General features: G+C 41.1%; 1 protein-coding gene across 2 annotated transcripts; it reads left to right on the top strand.

The window, feature by feature from the left end:
• The first annotated feature begins 400 nt into the window (after positions 1–400).
• LOC306999929 (carbohydrate sulfotransferase 12-like) lies at positions 401–7,369 on the top strand. Of its 2 annotated transcripts, none has more exons than XM_079615041.1 (2): positions 401–478; positions 5,721–7,363. In XM_079615041.1, the coding sequence occupies exon 2, from the start codon at positions 5,771–5,773 to the stop codon at positions 6,830–6,832; it is 1,062 nt and encodes a 353-aa protein (XP_079471167.1). In that variant the 5' UTR covers positions 401–478; positions 5,721–5,770; the 3' UTR covers positions 6,833–7,363. The 2 variants fall into 2 exon arrangements, with proteins under 2 accessions (XP_079471167.1, XP_079471168.1); XM_079615042.1 differs by lacking the exon at positions 401–478 and adding an exon at positions 2,112–2,233 and having other exon boundaries at positions 5,721–7,369.
• The last annotated feature ends 10,407 nt before the right edge of the window (positions 7,370–17,776 follow it).

Below are 17,776 nucleotides of genomic sequence, written 5' to 3'. Positions count from 1 at the left end.
TTAAGAGAATGTTGTGCAGGACATTATACCTCAGTGTATGATAGATGAATAGTGAAGTCTGTAGTTTGAGAGCATATGTTATTTATAACTAATATAATTATATATAGGCTATAGGCCTATATATATATAAAAAACATAAAAAAAAAACTTAAACGCCCCAAAGAGGGGGAAATTTGCTCTCTTTTGAATACCCATGTGCAAGAATGTGAATAAGGACGAAAGACAACAGCACATAAATGCGAGAATGTAAAATTAGTTATTTTTATTTTTTCATCATCACCGCGGGGCTCTCCCAGTAAGCCCGTGATAATTAGTGCGGCCCTGCCCACTAGAACCGCCGGGGGATGGAGCTGGGTGTGGAGGTATATTTACCCAGAACGGGCTTTAAGTTGACAGAAGCTGCTGAGCACGACTTCCAGTCCAACTCGACGCATCATTGCCTAGACGGTCATAAAGTGCAAGTCTGCGAGATAAGAAGGTAAGTAACTAAACATTTCTTATTTGATAGCTGCTTTAGGATAGAACTGTTAAACGATAGACAAAAATATTCAGGCTAACTAATAAACTTTTGTCTAATTTCGACATTTTGAGTTAAAAATAGGCCTAACTTAGTCGGTTTCATCATATTAGACATAAGATGTAGGCTAGGCAGCCTAACGAAAGTGTAGGCTAGGGTATTGTAAATTAATACAAAAAAAAAAAACAGCCTTCCGTAAATTAAGACAATTATTAATAAAACAGCTAAACTAAATATCAATTAACCATATGTTTACCTAGCCTACTTTCTTCACTGACACAGATGAAAAGAAAAAGTCAAAGCTCAGCTTTAGGAGGAGAAGAGACAGGGCAAAAAATAGAGATAGGCTAATACTAGAGATGAGGTGAGAGCAGGTATTGACAAATAATCTACTGCCCACTGACATGGCTTTTCAAAGCTATAAAATAGATAATAAATAGTATTTATTGTCCATTTTTCAGGCCTCGAAACGTGTGTTTACATTATACACATAAAGTTTGAAGCAAATCGGGTAAAAATAAGAGGGTGATTTTAAAGCATTTTGAAAGTGACACACTTCCTGCTGCCAGTTGGTGGCGCTATAACTTTGACTCACAATAGTCACATCCATGTGATCGGCCTCTTACAGCGAACACACTGCTGAAGTTTCATCCAGATCAATTAATGTATGAGGATGTTATAACACACTTCCTGTTTCCAATATTCGCCATAAATTCGTTTCCTCGCCACGGCCAAACCGTTCGAGATATCAAAAATCCCCTGGCAATTTTTCATCCTCCATGTCTTGACTTCATGCACACCGAGTTTCGTGGTGATTGATTGAATTTTCTAGGAGGAGTATTTTAAATTCCATTGCATGTGTTTTTTAAACTACGCCAAATAGCCGACTTCCTGTTGGGCTGGGGTAAAAAGTCAGAGCACGAAGGATATACCGATGAGATCTATAAGTGTACCGAGTTTCATATTATTTCATGCAAGAGTGTTTGATTTATGGACCAAGTTTTCGGACCCCGTTCCAGGGGGCGCTGTCGAGCCCCCCTGCCACGCCCGGGTACCAGCTTCAGTCCGGCTCTAATGGCCGCGGGTTCTGACCCATGTGCAAAGTTTCAAGAGTTTTTGAGTATGTTAAGAGACCCAAAAGTGCCCGAATAGTCGTAAGAAAAATAATAATAATAATAACAATAATAATAATCCGAAGGAAAACAATAGGGCCTTCGCCTTTTCAAGGCTTGGGCCCTAATAATAATAAAGAAGAATAATCCGAAGGAAAACAATAGGGCCTTCGCCTTTTCAAGGCTTGGGCCCTAATAAATCAACTCCATAGCTGATTCCGAGTGATCAAGGGCTTAGGACGTTCCAATTCAGCCCATTGCAGTTTCCGCCAGTAGAGGGCACTTGTGCAACGTAAGCAACAAGACGGAGGGAAGTTAGCAGGTGATGGGCATGAACATTTTGGACTGGAACGCCGCCCAGGGGTTGAGTTAATTTAACTTTTCCGGTTGCCACGACGTAACTAGGCTATACGTCGCCACGACGAAAGTTTGGTCACCATATTACGTTGCAGTTACGTAACAGTTACGTATTTGTGTTAGCTGGGGCCTGGGAGCTATTTGGTTTTGAGAAACCAAATTGAAACTCGACACTAAGATCCTCCTTTTGCGGAGAAAGAAGGACATTCGAACATCACCAGGATGAGGAGATAGTCTCCTATTGAAGGTGAGTAGGCTCCTGATTTTTCGTTTGGGTTGAACCCAGAACAAGCTAAAACGTATGTTGTGTATGCGGTAATTTAGGCTTGTATTAATATTTTACTGATAGCCTATAAAATAAAAAATGTGCCTACTCCGAATCTTACTTTGAATGGATAGTAGCGCGTTATCTCATGGCAATTATTCATAACTATTTTGTTTTGGTGAATGTCAGACTCAAATATGATAATTGCTACAATGACAATTAACATGGTGGATTTAAATTATGTTCTTTGATTTTTTTTTTTTATTGTGTTTGTAAAATGTTAAATAATTACTGAAACATTTTCTGTTTTTTTTTTTTTTTAAATCACTCGTGCCTATAGTTAATTCTGTGTATAAAGGCTGCATTCATTCAAAGTCTACGTTGGCTCAAAACGTATGAGACGTAGCCTAATCAATTATCTTTTTTACATAGTCATGCATCACTAGTGTTACCATAGTCAATCTTCAAGAACTTAGTGATTCGAACTATTATTTTAAAGTGAAAACTATATTCAGAGTAAAAGAAAAGAAAAGACATTAGGCTTGTTTGAGATGCGCCTTGCCTCGCCTGAAATGTATGCGAGAGTAGGCGGCTGCAGTGAGGGGAGGAGTGAAAAAAGTGCAGGCAAGCCGGACAGTTCTCTCTTCTCACAGTGGATCTGACAGCTGTGAGATCAAAGATGGATATCACGGGATTCATGCTTGTGCACAGTGTTGCTAATAAACTGGATGCAATTTAAGTTCTGTTGCTTAAATATGAAAATAAATATAATGAACAAGACACCCAAATCACTTGTTAGGCTATATAATCCCATTCCAAATACGTGTTTATCAATCTTTTTTTTTTTTTTCTTTAATACATGTGTTTATATATATATATTTTAATTACATAATCACATAATCCATATAGGCCTAGAGATCGCACTGTCAGAGAGTTTGGGAATATTCACAGATCATTTATTCACATAAAACATGATATCAGAGTTTTAATATCAAACATTTTAAAAGAGAACATTACATCTTGGTTGTTTAAACCAATGAGCATTAAGCTGTGTCGTCAGCAAGTCGTTTCCCATCATGCTTTTGATCCGCGCAGTCGGTGGAGAGCAACTGCGCGCAACTGCAGAATCCGACAGGTGTGCCTTGCGCTCGCGAGAAATTTTTGACACACGTCAGCATGACATCAGAGCCAGGCGGAACGCAGTCGGACACATTTCTAACCGGCATGCATCTCGCGGTGATCACCGGTGATCGGTTCTGCGCAGATTTTGCTCATCTCAAACAAGCCTATTGCTCACATCTCAGTATGATGTTACATTTGACACTGAAGCTTCAAAGCGCGTATCAAGTAGGCTACTTTCTCATGAAGCTATTGCGCGCCTCATAGTGCGTATTGTTTTCAGAGCACGTGATCAACGAAAAACGAAGCGTGTCAGAATGTTTGAACCCAGACCACTACTCTACAGTTTTTAAAATATTTTTTAAAATAAGCCTATAGCCTATGTTACATGATCATATATTCTAAAACATAAACCATAAAATAATTAGACCAACATTTACTTGCATCAAGCAACTCTGTTGGTATTTTTATAAGTAGTATTAATATAATTGTTACATTTAATTTATTGCCACACTTTAATATGTGAATTATATTATCAGAAAACTGAACATTTCGCGTTATCAGGCTTTTATTTGTGCTTAATGGATAAAACAACGCCGCTGCGCACTCCGCTGCTCATAAACATGGCTGCTATAATTTTGACCTGCCACAAGATGTTGTTTTTGAATCTTGATTCTTCGAATCTTTTCCAGAAACACTCAGTGAACACTCAGTGTTTCACGAGGCTTCATTTGCCCATCCCTACATCTCAGATATGTTGTGATTAGAAATTAATAAGCAATTCTTTATAAATTGTCATGTTAGTTATTAGTTCTTAATTCTTAATAATGCCATTCTCATTCAGTAATTATTGGTGACCTAATAAGGAAATAGGCTATCTCGTTCCTAAATTTGTTATTCTTGTTTCCACATTAGGGTAACACTTTCTATGAAGTCCATAGCCCCATTTATACTTATAATAAGTCTATAAATATATTTATAAAGACTCATTAAGACCAATACTGCATTATAATAACAGTTATAGTTGCATATATACGTACTGTATATATTTTTTAATAATTACTTAAGTCATGTATTTGCTTTTTCATAGTTCATTATACACTTATTTATAAATGATCAAATTTAAAATAGTTCCAGAGACAGATCTCCTTATACGCTTATATTACATTGCTTATAGCAGTAAGATGAGATAAAAAAATGTATTCAGCAACACTTTATTTAAAGTTGAATTGCACAGAGTTGTATTTAATATCAATCAGTTGGGGGCAGTTCATCTAAAAGTTGATGAGTGTGTTTTGTTTACTATATTTAGCTATCAAAATAGTTTAAGTCAAGTCATCTTTATTTATATAGCGCTTTTAACAATGTAGATTGTTCCAAAGTGGCTTTAAAACTTTAAAACGTGAACCTGTGAGAACGCTGATGGCGTGCACTTGCACAAATAGTTTACCAAAGAAATCATATAGCAGCCTACTTTTCATTTCTAAAGTATTTGGGTTTATTTATTATACAAAGCCCTTTTTGTAGATTTTTCGAGAAGAACTACATATATAAATAACTATATCGTGTTACCGTGAAATAAAATTAGTCATACCGTGAAACATTTTGGTCATACCGCACCCCTAATCACAGCTTATTATTATTTATAAAGTATTATTATAATTAATAATTTTATAAATTATAATAATATATTATATATATATATATATAAATATATATATATATATATATATATATATATATATATATATATATATATATATATATATATATATTAATAATTTTTTGTTCTTTTGTCGATATTTCCCATTCATTTACTATGGTCTGTAATTTTTGACCGAAGAGCAAAAGTGTGACTTTTTTTTTTTTTTACGACCACTTAGCCTGCTCGAATCATGCCCTCGATTGTTTTTTGTGTTCACATACCAAATGCCATAAAAGTCACCAAGTTTCGTAAAATTCCGATGAAGCTGTGATTTTTAACAATTCAAAACAAATTCAAAAATGACCGAAGAGCACCTGAGGATTAAGTATAAATGGAGCTATAATTCATTATAATCATGGACTTCATAGAAAGTGTTACTTATTGTTAATAGTGGCAGCTGAAGTGTTAATGTTCTACTCACTCATTTGTCCTTCATTACTTCCTAATTACCTGTTAATGACGGACCATTATTCTGACATGTTACCAAAAATATATATAAAAAAGATTGTAGTCTGCCAGAAAGATAGAGCTTTCGTGCTATATGTTCACATTGTAGTGTGAGTTTAGATATGATGAATTATATTTTGTGGTAGTAGATTGTAAATTTTGAATTCATCAAAGTCCTTTGTTTGTGTTTCCCCCCAGAATTCTCAACTTAATTCCAGAGTCAATATACCATTCAATCTCTTTTGAGGATGTGGAATAGGCGTCCAGCCAATATGACAGTGCAGAGGCAGCTCCAGTGCTTCTTTTTTTTGGGAGCAGTATTTGTTCCATTCTTCATCATTTTCTGGAATGATTTGAGACAAGGGACTTTTTACCCACACATGGCTTCATCACAAGATTTCACACACCTCAAACTGCGTCAAGCACATCGTAGACGTATTATAAGAGATCTTTGCTCAGCCAATAGCAGCTTCAACTTCCCGGGGAAATTTAAGACATTTGACCAGATTCCGAACAAAGCCCTGAACCATCTCATTGTGGATGATCATCATGGTGTTATTTACTGTTTTGTACCGAAGGTAGCGTGTACCAACTGGAAACGAGTCATGATTGTGCTCAGCCAGAACCTGAAGGCACCTAATGGAGCTCCATATCTGGATCCTCTTGACATACCGGTTGAGCTAATCCATAATCATACAGTACATAAGACGTTTAACAAGCTTTGGAGGCGCTTTGGTCGTTTCTCACATCAATTGATGCATCACAAACTAAAGAATTATACTAAGTTCCTTTTTGTACGGGATCCTTTTGTACGACTTATTTCTGCTTTCCGGGACAAGTTTGTTACACCAAATGAGAATTACTATAAGTATATTGGTTCACCAATGCTTCAGCGTTATGCTAATATTTCATCCCCCCCTGCCTCTGCTCAAGAGGCCTTCGCCGCAGGTATCAGACTGTCCTTTACTCACTTTATTCAGTACCTGTTAGATCCACAGACTGAGAAGAAGGATCCATTCAATGAACACTGGCAGCAGATGAACAGACTCTGCCATCCGTGCCAAATTGACTATGATTTTGTTGGGAAGCTGGAAACTGTTGATGAGGATACAGAACATTTGTTGAGGATTCTTGGTCTGGATAAATATATTCACTTTCCCCCTGGGTACGAGAATAGGACAGCTGTAAACTGGGAGCGAGACTGGTTTGCAAGCATTTCCATATCTGACAGGAGAAAGCTGTACAATCTTTATGAAGCAGACTTTAAATTATTTGAATACAAGAAACCTGAGACACTTCTGAATGAGTGACAAGTATCACTCTTTGTTCTTTCTAATTTTACATTACTTATACTTCATGCAAATAGAAACAAGATAAATTAGTCTGAATCCTAAATGAAACCTGTCAAGAACATGTCTAGGTCTTATTTAAATTAAACTAAACTATCCCTTAAAGTGGGCACAATATTTTCAAAAAATCAAAATGAAGCTGACAAAAGGGCAGTTTGAGTTTGCATTGTCAATGTTTTGCTAAAAAAACGTTGTATGTTTCATCATCCAGGGCTACAAAAGTATTTTGGTTACATACCTAAACATCTTTGAGGCCTGATGGAATCTATTTTTATTCTTTGTTAAATTCAGACTCCTGTTTTATGATAATCTAGGTTATTTTTTCCCATTTTTTTTTTACCTTACCAACTGTTAAAAACTGTCATAGTGATGATTTTTAAAATATGAATGATACATACGTGATGTATTTCACAGTTCATTGTTTAATTATTGTAATTAAAGCTCAATGTTCAAGTTGATATATAAAATTAAATAAAAATATTAAGAAGGTGCGTTGACACATGTTGGATCCAACTGGTTTTATTACTGTCACGGTTGATTGCAGAAGAGAGGAAGCAGGATATAGGTGCAGCAGTCTTATTTTAGAAGCAAACTCACATCACTCAAGAACAGGAATAACAGAACAACCAACTTAAAACAACATAGAACTGGCCAAGAAGTGAAAGAAACACAAGGTGCAGTATGTAAGAATGACAACTAGTGGTCGAAATAGGTACTGTAGTCGAATTAAAAATATCGGAGATCGACGTTTCTCCCGCCACCTGCTCCTCAGACTCGACAGCGCTCACACAGGTTGCCAGTTTGAGCACACGCAACAGGAAAGAGTGCAATGGACAATGAAAATTATCAAACTGGCAACATACAGTATCACAGACCAAAACAATAACAAACCTTCCAGCCTGGAAACACATTTCAATGTAAAAATAACTGGCTGTAGAAGTGTTTTTCAGAGAAACGAATATGTGAACTTAGCATGTTTCCTCAATATGCAAACATATGCTTTATAGTGAAAAAGTTACATACAGCACCTTTAAATAGACAGCAAACGGAGAAACTAATGAGACTAATTAACGAGACACACCTGAACTGAATCTCAATTAGAAACCATAGTGACAAACAGGGAGAGAACTGATTCAACTGAACCAATTAACAGATGGAAAACCTACCTAGAAACAGACATAATCAGACCAGAGGGTTGTCCCATAAAACAAGATTAGAATACAAGCCAGGCTTATTTTGGTTAGTCAGACTTATTGTCGGTGGATTCTGTTTCATAAAGCAAACTTAAAATAGTTCAAAGTTACCCTGGCAACTTATGCTGGGAAACTAGCCTGGTCCAGGCTAACTGGCTAACTGTCAGGCTAAGCCTCAGCTGCTACACAGATAGTGTTTTATGTGATTTATGTGATTTATGTGCTCAATACTAGCCTACATTTACATGCTGAGGTTGTAGCTGATGTGTTAACTCACTTTTTATCCAACTTAAATGTTCCTCAATTTATCAACAGTAAGGGACAAATAAAATAAATAACATGTTTAGTTACTTTATAGATTTGTTTATTTACCTTACATTTGTTTACCTTACGTTTATTTAGAACATTTGTCTAATGTTGACAACAGTGAATTATCCTACATAATAGCACACATACATCACTCAGATGTCTTTTTCATGTTGTGATGTGCTCATCTGCAATACTTATACAATATTTTCCTTTCAGATGTAAATAGACATTTTAAATAAGCGTGTTTAAGATGTATATGGTTATGTAAATCCACATTAGAGACGTACCGTTACGTGTGCTTACAGGAGCTCCCCTGTTAGCTAGCTATACATAATAAAACATGTTTTTACTGCAAAATCACAACTATACTATACTGTCTAACTCATTTACACCTTCAACAGTTAAAATGTTTATAGTAGTTTAACACATACGATTTAAACACAAGGAACGTCTCGGGTTACTGTCGTAACCCTCGTTCCCTGAGTAGGGAACGAGACGTTGCGTCGATACTCAACACTTTGGGGAATGCCCTCGGCATGACGCATCTGAAGTCTGTAGTGGAACTACTCCACTACTACTTGATTGGTGCTGTGTCTTTCATCACTCGTGACGTTGCATGTGACGGTGATCCGGAAGCTATAAAAGGACAACGGAACATAGCCGCGTCAGCTTTTGAAGGGTCGAAGCAAGTCGTTCTCAGGAGCGCGGAAAGTGTGGCCGAGGGACTCCCTACTCAGGGAACGAGGGTTACCCGAGACGTTCCTTTTCGTAAGGGAACTCCCGCTGCGTCGATACTCGACACTTTGGGGAACGAATACCCACGCCGCCACACTGAGAGACCCCGCCCTGGTGTGAAGCGATCTGGCACACTCAAGACGTGAGAACTTGTGAACCTGGTGTAGAGGGCAGATCCAGACTGTAATGTTTTATGAAGGTGTGTGGGGAGGCCCAGCCAGCGGCATCACAGACCCCTTGAAGAGAAACCCCTGCTAGCAAGGCTCTAGAGGATGCCACTCCTCTAGTTGAGTGGGCTCTTATCAGGAGGGCTGACTGAGCGATTTAACCAGACTTTGAAGCAGATGTTAAGGAAGTTTGTCAGTGAGACTGGTCATGACTGGGATCAATGGTTGCCCTATCTTCTATTCGCTTATCGGGAAGTCCCTCAGGCTTTCACAGGCTTTTCTCCTTTCGAGCTGTTGTATGGCCGTGATGTCAGGGGCCCCTTGGCTCTGCTCCAGGAGATGTGGGAAGGGAGTTCTGAAAAGAAAGGGCCCACCAGTGTTGTCTCCTATGTTCTGCAAATGAGGGAACGTTTGCAGAAGATGCCTGGTTTGCCTCAGAATCATTTGGCGGAAGCCAGGAAAAAGTAGAAGATCTGGTATGACCCCCTGGCTCGAGAAAGAGATCTAGAGGTCGGTAAATAGGTACTTGTCATGTTGCCCAGCCAAGAGAGTAAACTGCTAGAAAAATGGCAGGGTCCTTACAAGATCCAGAACCGTCTGGGTCCTACGACTTATGAAATCAGTTTGCCGGATCAAGATAGATCTAGTCGGGTCTTGCACGTTAACCTGTAGAAGGAGTGGATTCCCCGTCCTGAAAAGTCACAGTCCCTGATGATTTGCAGTATTGAAGAGGAAGAATCCGATAAGCAGTATCTGCCACTGCCAGTTCCTTGGGATATTGGGTTAGATCATCTAACAGATTCCCAGCGGTCACAGGTACAAGTTCTCTTCACTTCGATATTTTCTGAAAATTCGGGGTTTACCAACTTTATTGAGCGTGGTGTAGTACTGAAACCTGATGCTGTCGTGAAACGCCATAGCTATAGGATACCTGAAAGATTCCAGGTGACCTTGCAGGATGAGGTAGACTTTATGCTCCGCTTGGGCATTATTGAGCCTTCGAATAGTGAGTGGTGTCACCCTATAGTCCTTGTGCCAAAGAAGGACGGGAGTATAAGGTTCTGTATTGATTTCCGATATCTGAACTCAGTATCGCAGTTTGATTCCTACCCTACCCCTCGCATAAGTGACCTAATTTATCATTTGGGCCAATCCAAATATCTGACAGCAATGGACCTTTCTAAAGGCTATTGGCAAATTTCACTGACTCAATCCTCGCGGCCCTTGACTGCATTCCGAACACCTAGGGGCCTTTTCCATTTTAAAGTGTTACCTTTTGGCCTTCATGGGGCTGTGGCGATGTTTCAGAGTTTAATAGACCAAGTGTTACGTGTTTACCTTTTGCTGCTGCATTTCTTGACGATATTGTCATTTACAGTAACACCTGGGAGGAACATGTCCAGCATCTCAGAGAAGTCTTGCAGCGTCCTCAGAATGCCGGCCTAACTGTCAACCCCACCAAGTGTGCTGTAGCTAAACAAGAGACTGAATACCTGGGCTATGCCATTGGCCAGGGTGTTGTGCGACCGCAGGTGAAGAAAGTTCAAGCCTTGAGGAGCGCGTGTGTGTGAAGTGCAAAGTGTGTGTGTGTGTGTGTGTGTGTGCGCGCTTGCTTGCTTTCTTTGGCACTTTATTTGTGTTTGTCTTCATCAGTTTGCCTATAAACTCGTTACACCCAAAATATCATAATTTACTCTGTCATTCCTTTCAAACCTGAATGACTGTGTTTGCGAGACTGGTTTGCAAACATTTCAGTATTTGACAGGAGAAAGCTGTACAATCTTTATGAAGCAGACTTCAGATTATTTGGATATGACAAACACACTTCTGAATGATTGACCTCATGCAAATAGAAACAAGAAAAATTATGCAGAATCCCATGAAACCTATCAAGAACATGTCTCGATCATATTTAAATTCAATGTAAATGTAACTTTTTTTTTTTTTTTTTGCTGTCAACGTTAACGCGTTAACGCATGCGATCATTTTTTATTTTTCATCACATGTCACGTGCCATCTTCACTGTCATCATCAGTTCAGCTCATCTGTGTTTAGTCAACCATTGTTATCTGTATCACCTGTGTTTAGTTACTCATTGATATCTGTGTTTGCATTTAAGTTCAGTCAGTCTTTGTCCAATCTCTGGTGTGTGGGTTGCTGCCTGTTTTGCTGTCCTATATTTTGATCATCATTAAACCTTCGTGTTGAAAAGATTCCTTCATCTTGTCCTGTCTTCCTGCAACCACCCGTGACAGCCTAAAGGCTATTTGATGATTTTTAAAATAGGAATGATACATATTTGTGTTCTTTTTCTTTACCTTTTACTTCAACAGGCTTACAGTATTTCACACCATAGTGTAATAATTAAATGCAATTACTGCTTTTTCTTATACATTCCCTGAAAATAAATAAACTATTCAATAAACAGACGTGTATACCTATTAATGACGGACCATTATTCTAAAGTGTTACCTAAAAAATATTTTAAAAAGAATGCAGTCTGACTGCCGGAAAGATAGAGCTTTCGTGATGTTCACATTGTAGTGCTTGTGATGAATCATATTTTGTGGTAGTAGATTGTAAATTCAGAATTCAACATAAAGTCCTTTTTTGTGTTTTTCCCCAGAATTCTCAACTTGATTAATTCCAGAGTCAATAATATTTAGCATTAATCTCTTTTGAGGATCTGGAATAGCCGTCAGCGATGACAATGCAGAAGCAGCTCCAGTGCTTCTTTCTTTTGGGAGCAGTATTTGTCATATTCAGTATTCCCTGAAAATAAATAAACTATTCAATAAACAGACGTGTTGACACATGTTCAGTCCAACTGATATTATACTCTGCATATGTATTATAAAATTAAGTCATAATTTTCTGTTACCAAAACCTGCTGCAGGATCCGAAGTAGGCCTGACAAAAAAGATACGAAATCCTCAAATACATTTTATTCAAACGCTTTCATGAAAACCATATCACTCCCAGTGTGATAAAAATGTGATTTAGGATTTACTTTGCAAAATATTCCATTCAGAAATTGCTAGTAAATTTCACAAATAATTACAATGTAATGGCTAGTATTAAAAGTGAACTTTTAGTAGACATACTAAAATTGTATTTGAGGTTTTACAATTGAGGTATTGTTTGTTTTTACTGTACCGTAAACCTGAATATGTCCAGGTAAGACGTCTTACCTGGACATATTGGTATCTTTGCTCTTTTACCCGTTCACTGTTTCTCTCGAACGGTACAGTATACCTGTTTCATTGTAACTTGGTGTTTCTGTAGGACTCGGCAATAGTTGTTGTGCTGACAGAATTAAAAATTTCAAATATATCATTATCAGCCAGCACTCTATCTTGAATCTCCCGCAGTTTTATTGCATTGTTGGCAACAACCATGTCAACAATAGCATTTTCCTGTGCATCTGAAAATATTTTTCCTCTTCCTCCTGTTGGGGCCAGCCTTTGGGTCATGTTGTATATTATATAATAAAAATATATTTTACAGTCAAACTTACTGTAATATATTTCTGTGTAAATATTCTATAATTGCAATACAAAATAAATTCCTGTAATGTTCTCATTTACTGTAAGGATGTAAATCTCACCTGTTTCAGCTGAAATTGCCATCAGCAATGTTTGAAAGGCACAAGGCTGAAATCTATTCTGTTTTGAATGTGTGGTTCACAGTTTTGACAGCAGTGTGTTAGCATTTGAACAAAGTGCTGTAAATCCACAGTGTTGTGCAGGTTGTGGTTAAAGTCATGGGATAAGTGTGTAGAATTTTGAAAACTGTGTTCAAGCATTGAAAAACGAACTAGAGTTTGGTCCACATGAACTGCTGCTGTGCAGACTGTAGTTAGAGTTTTGCACATGTAGCTCCAGTTGTGCTCACTGTCGTTTAGCAATCGAAAAAAACTGTAAAACAATATCTAGCAAACGGCATTATGAATGTAGTGACAAGACTGCTCTCACTATGTAGGGGAATTTGCCAAAAACCGCTTGCAGCATCCAACGAAGAGAATATTTTGGACCTGGCTAGTTTGGCAAGAACTTCATCAGTCGTGGGTAGGATGTACCATTCCCTTTTTACGTTTTTGTTTTGTTTTTTCAAGTCAACGCAGATGCGCACTTTTCCATTAGGTTTCATTACTGGTACCATCAGCGCGCACCAGTCTGTTGGTTGCGTTTTCTTTTCAATGACTCCGTTCCCCTCCATTCGTTGGAGTTCGGCCTTAACTTTCAGGAGTAATGGTAAAGTCATTCTTCACGCGGTGTGGGCTGCGTATGGCTCTACATTCTCTTTAAGATTTATTTTAACAGGTTCGGTTCTCATTGTTCCCTGTTCACCGAATGCTGCGCTGACTTGCTCGATTCTTTTCACTAAGCCCATCTCTACTGCTTGTTCTCTGCTTAGCAAATTGTTCACGGTGTTGCCCTCCATGACGTGAATTGTGAACTTGAACTTTTTATCTTTGTACTCCGTGGTCATTTCAAATTGTCCCAAACAGTTTATCCTTCCACCTGGGCTGTCATATCTCGCATGTGTCTGACTCAATTTCACTTTACTTCCAAGCGAGTTAAGTCTCTTCATTCATAACGGTCACATCAGCTCCGGTATCAATTAAAAAATGTATTCACGAGCCTTGCACGTTCAGTTTCACAAACCAAGTCCTTTCTTTTTACATTTTCGACACTCAGTTTCTGCTGCAGGACATTTTTCCTTATAGTGATGTTTCGTTTTTCCACACTTTCCGCACCTGCCGCCACTGGCATTCTATAATTTTTTTCTCTCGCTGGCTACTTTTCATCCCATCTTCCCCTCCTTTCAGGTCGTCTGCGTGTAACTGCTTGGTGCACCTTCCTCCTGTTGGCTCACCTGCTGGGCGATGTCCTCCGCCTGCCTCACCATCAGCACCGCCATGTCTAAGGTAAGGTCTGTCATCAGCTGCAACTTTCTTGAAAGCTCATTATCTTTGATGCCAACCACAAGCTTATCTCGGATGTTCTCTCGTTTTCTGGGCACCAAAGTCACAACTCTCTGCTAATTCGTAGAGTGCACGGATGAACATCTCTGCCTTTTCCTCTGGCCTTTGTATGCGTTGGTATAAGCACGCCCTCTCGTGGATGATGTTCTTTTTCGGGATGAAATAGTCATTGAACTTGTTCAGCACGGTGTCAAAGTCTTTTTCATGCTCGTCTCTCTCAAACATGAATGAGCTGAATATGTTTTCTTCCTCTGGTCCCATGGCATATATAAGGGTACTCGCCATCCTCCTCTGTGAGCTTCGTGGCTATTCTGTTCCTCGTGAAGCGCTGTCGCCATGCGGCCCATTCTTGAGGTCTATCAAAGGTGAAGTTCGTGGGTGGAGCGAATTTCACCATTTCTATTACTCCACAACTTCTGAAACCATGTCAAATAAGTCTCACTTACAACGACTTTGTTGACTTTGAAGGGGGAGGGGAGAAATCGGATTCGGACGCATGCTGATGAGGGCAAACGACTGGAGCGGGAAGACGGGATGAAAGAGCTTAGATCCGGCCGGCAGCAGAGAGAAGGCCTGGAGATATTTACAGAAGAAGCACAAAAGAAAAAACAAACAGGGAATATAAACTGCACTGGAGCCTCCAAGCAGGTCTGAACCAGACACGTTTGCACAATATCAACATGCTGGATCGAGGCGTAGCAGGAAGCGAACACAATGATCTGGCACAAGACAGACGACACGAGGAGAATAAATAGGGAATTGAACAATAAAGGTACTCAATAACAGGTGGGCTGAGTGACGAGGAATGAGAGAGTGCGTGGTAATTAAGAACACGTGCGGGGACAGAGCAGTGGCAAATGAGAGGGTGGGGAAACAAATCGACACAAGGACAGCGGAGCACACGGCGAACTGTCAAAACAAAGCCATGTGATCCGAGACAACCACACAGACAACGCACAGAAGAAAACAAGCAGATCAGACCCGAGACATGACAAGAAGTGCTCAAAATACAATGCTCAGGCGTTGCTCAAAGTAGCATAAGCCAGACAAGGGAGGATGTTTTAATTTTTTTAGGTTTAGTGCTCATGGAAGAGATGAGTTTTCAGTTGTTTTTTGAATGTTGTCAGGGATTCTGCATTCCGGATAAGGGATCATTCCACCAGCATGGAACCGTGAATGAGAATGTTCTGAAGAGTGATTTTGTGGCTCTCTGTGATGGTACCACGAGCAGTTGCTTATTGGCCGATCGTAGGCTTCTGTGGTAGATCTGTAAGCCATGTTCAATGCCTTGAACTTGATGCGAACCGGTTGGTTTGGTTTGGTAACACTCTTTGGTTTGGTTTCATTAAGCATCTTTGAGGCCTGATGGTTTATGATCCTAATCTAGATTATTTTTTTAGATTTCATTCTGTCCCCCTTTTCTATGTTATCAGGTCAAGTAACTGTTAAAATACTTTTCAAATTTGTTTGAAGTTATGGATATGGATTGGGTATATGAATTAGGCCCAAAGGCTGTATGATGATTTTTTAAATATGAATGATACATATTTGTGTTATTTTCTTTACCCTTTATGTCAACAGGCTTATATTTCACACAGTAGGCCTAGTTCACTGTTATTATACTCTGCATGTGTATTATAAAAATAAGTCATAATTTTCTGTTACCAAAACCTGCTGCAGGGTCCGAAGTAGGCCTGACAAAAAAGATACTAAATCCTCAAATACATTTTATCCAAGTGTCACAGTGTCTGGTTTATGTTCCTTGGGTCACCACTAGATGTCCTCCTTCCCCACGGTGTCCATCACACTATTGAACTACATTTCCCACGATCCTTGTCTTCTCATTGCACTCGGCTGGTTCCTTATCACTGATCATTGCACTCAGCCATTTCCCCATTATCATTGTCTATTTCCTGTGTATATATACCCTGTCTGTTTTAGTATGTGTCACGGAGTCCTTGTAATTATCACGCCACTTCTGAGTTCTGCGTCTGTTATTTCCCGTTGTATGTTTTTGTTTGATTGCTACCCTGGTTATGACCTCTGCCTGGACTGGATTGGGATCGTCCAGTCCAGAGCCGGCACATTTTCGTCAGAAACGGCGGAGGAGGAAGACCTTCAGCCTCCCCAAGGACCCGGAGGCCGTCCCCTCCGAGCAGCCCGCTGTCGTCCCGGAGGCCGTCCCCTCCGAGCAGCCCGCTGTCGTCCCGGAGGCCATCCCCTCCGAGCAGCCCGCTGTCGTCCCGGAGGCCGTCCCCTCCGAGCAGCCCGCTGTCGTCCCGGAGGCCGTCCCCTCCGAGCAGCCCGCTGTCGTCCCGGAGGCCGTCCCCTCCGAGCAGCCCGCTGTCGTCCCGGAGGCCGTCCCCTCCGAGCAGCCCGCTGTCGTCCCTGAGATTGTCTCGGAGCCGCCCACCATCAGTCCTGCCACGGCCAAGAGAGCGGTCTTCCTCTTCTATGCGGTGGCGGTACTGCATGCGTGGAGGAGGCACAGCACGTCTGCCGTTCCAGAGACTGTCCACGTCACGTCGGCCGTTCCAGAGACTGTCCACGTCACGTCTGCCGTTCCAGAGACTGTCCACGTCACGTCTGCCGATGCAGAGACGGTTCCTGTGCCAGACGCTGTTCCCGTAAGTCCTGCCATGGCCAAGAGGGCTGTTTTCCTTTTTTATGCACTGGCAGTACTGCATGCATGGAGGGGACACACGTCTGCCGAGCCTGGATTTCACGTCACGTCTGCCGAGCCTGAGCTTTACGTCAAGCCAAGTTCCTGAGCCGGTGGCGTCTGTTGCAGTTCCTGAGCCGGTGGCGTCTGTTGCAGTTCCTGAGCCGGTGGCGTCTGTTGCAGTTCCTGAGCCGGTGGCGTCTGTTGCGGTTCCTGAGCCGGTGGCGTCTGTTGCGGTTCCTGAGCCGGTGGCGTCTGTTGCGGTTCCTGAGCCGGTGGCGTCTGTTGCGGTTCCTGAGCCGGTGGCGTCTGTTGCGGTTCCTGAGCCGGTGGCGTCTGTTGCGGTTCCTGAGCCGGTGGCGTCTGTTGCGGTTCCTGAGCCGGTGGCGTCTGTTGCGGTTCCTGAGCCGGTGGCGTCTGTTGCGGTTCCTGAGCCGGTGGCGTCTGTTGCGGTTCCTGAGCCGGTGGCGTCTGTTGCGGTTCCTGAGCCGGTGGCGTCTGTTGCGGTTCCTGAGCCGGTGGCGTCTGTTGCGGTTCCTGAGCCGGTGGCGTCTGTTGCGGTTCCTGAGCCGGTGGCGTCTGTTGCAGTTCCTGAGCCGGTGGCGTCTGTTGCAGTTCCTGAGCCGGTGGCGTCTGTTGCAGTTCCTGAGCCGGTGGCGTCTGTTGCAGTTCCTGAGCCGGTGGCGTCTGTTGCAGTTCCTGAGCCGGTGGCGTCTGTTGCAGTTCCTGAGCCGGTGGCGTCTGTTGCAGTTCCTGAGCCGGTGGCGTCTGTTGCGGTTCCTGAGCCGGTGGCGTCTGTTGCGGTTCCTGAGCCGGTGGCGTCTGTTGCGGTTCCTGAGCCGGTGGCGTCTG

The sequence above is a fragment of the Phoxinus phoxinus genome, assembly GCF_949152265.1.
Source record: "Phoxinus phoxinus genome assembly, chromosome: 6".
NCBI lineage: Eukaryota > Metazoa > Chordata > Actinopteri > Cypriniformes > Leuciscidae > Phoxinus > Phoxinus phoxinus.
Note: the sequence above shows the minus strand (reverse complement) of the source record. Positions and strands in the feature narration are given on the sequence as shown.

What these genes read in the sequence shown, in the direction of transcription:
- LOC306999929 (XM_079615042.1), top strand. Translation starts at nt 5,771, where the DNA reads ATGTGGAATAGGCGTCCAGCCAATATGACAGTGCAGAGGCAGCTCCAG.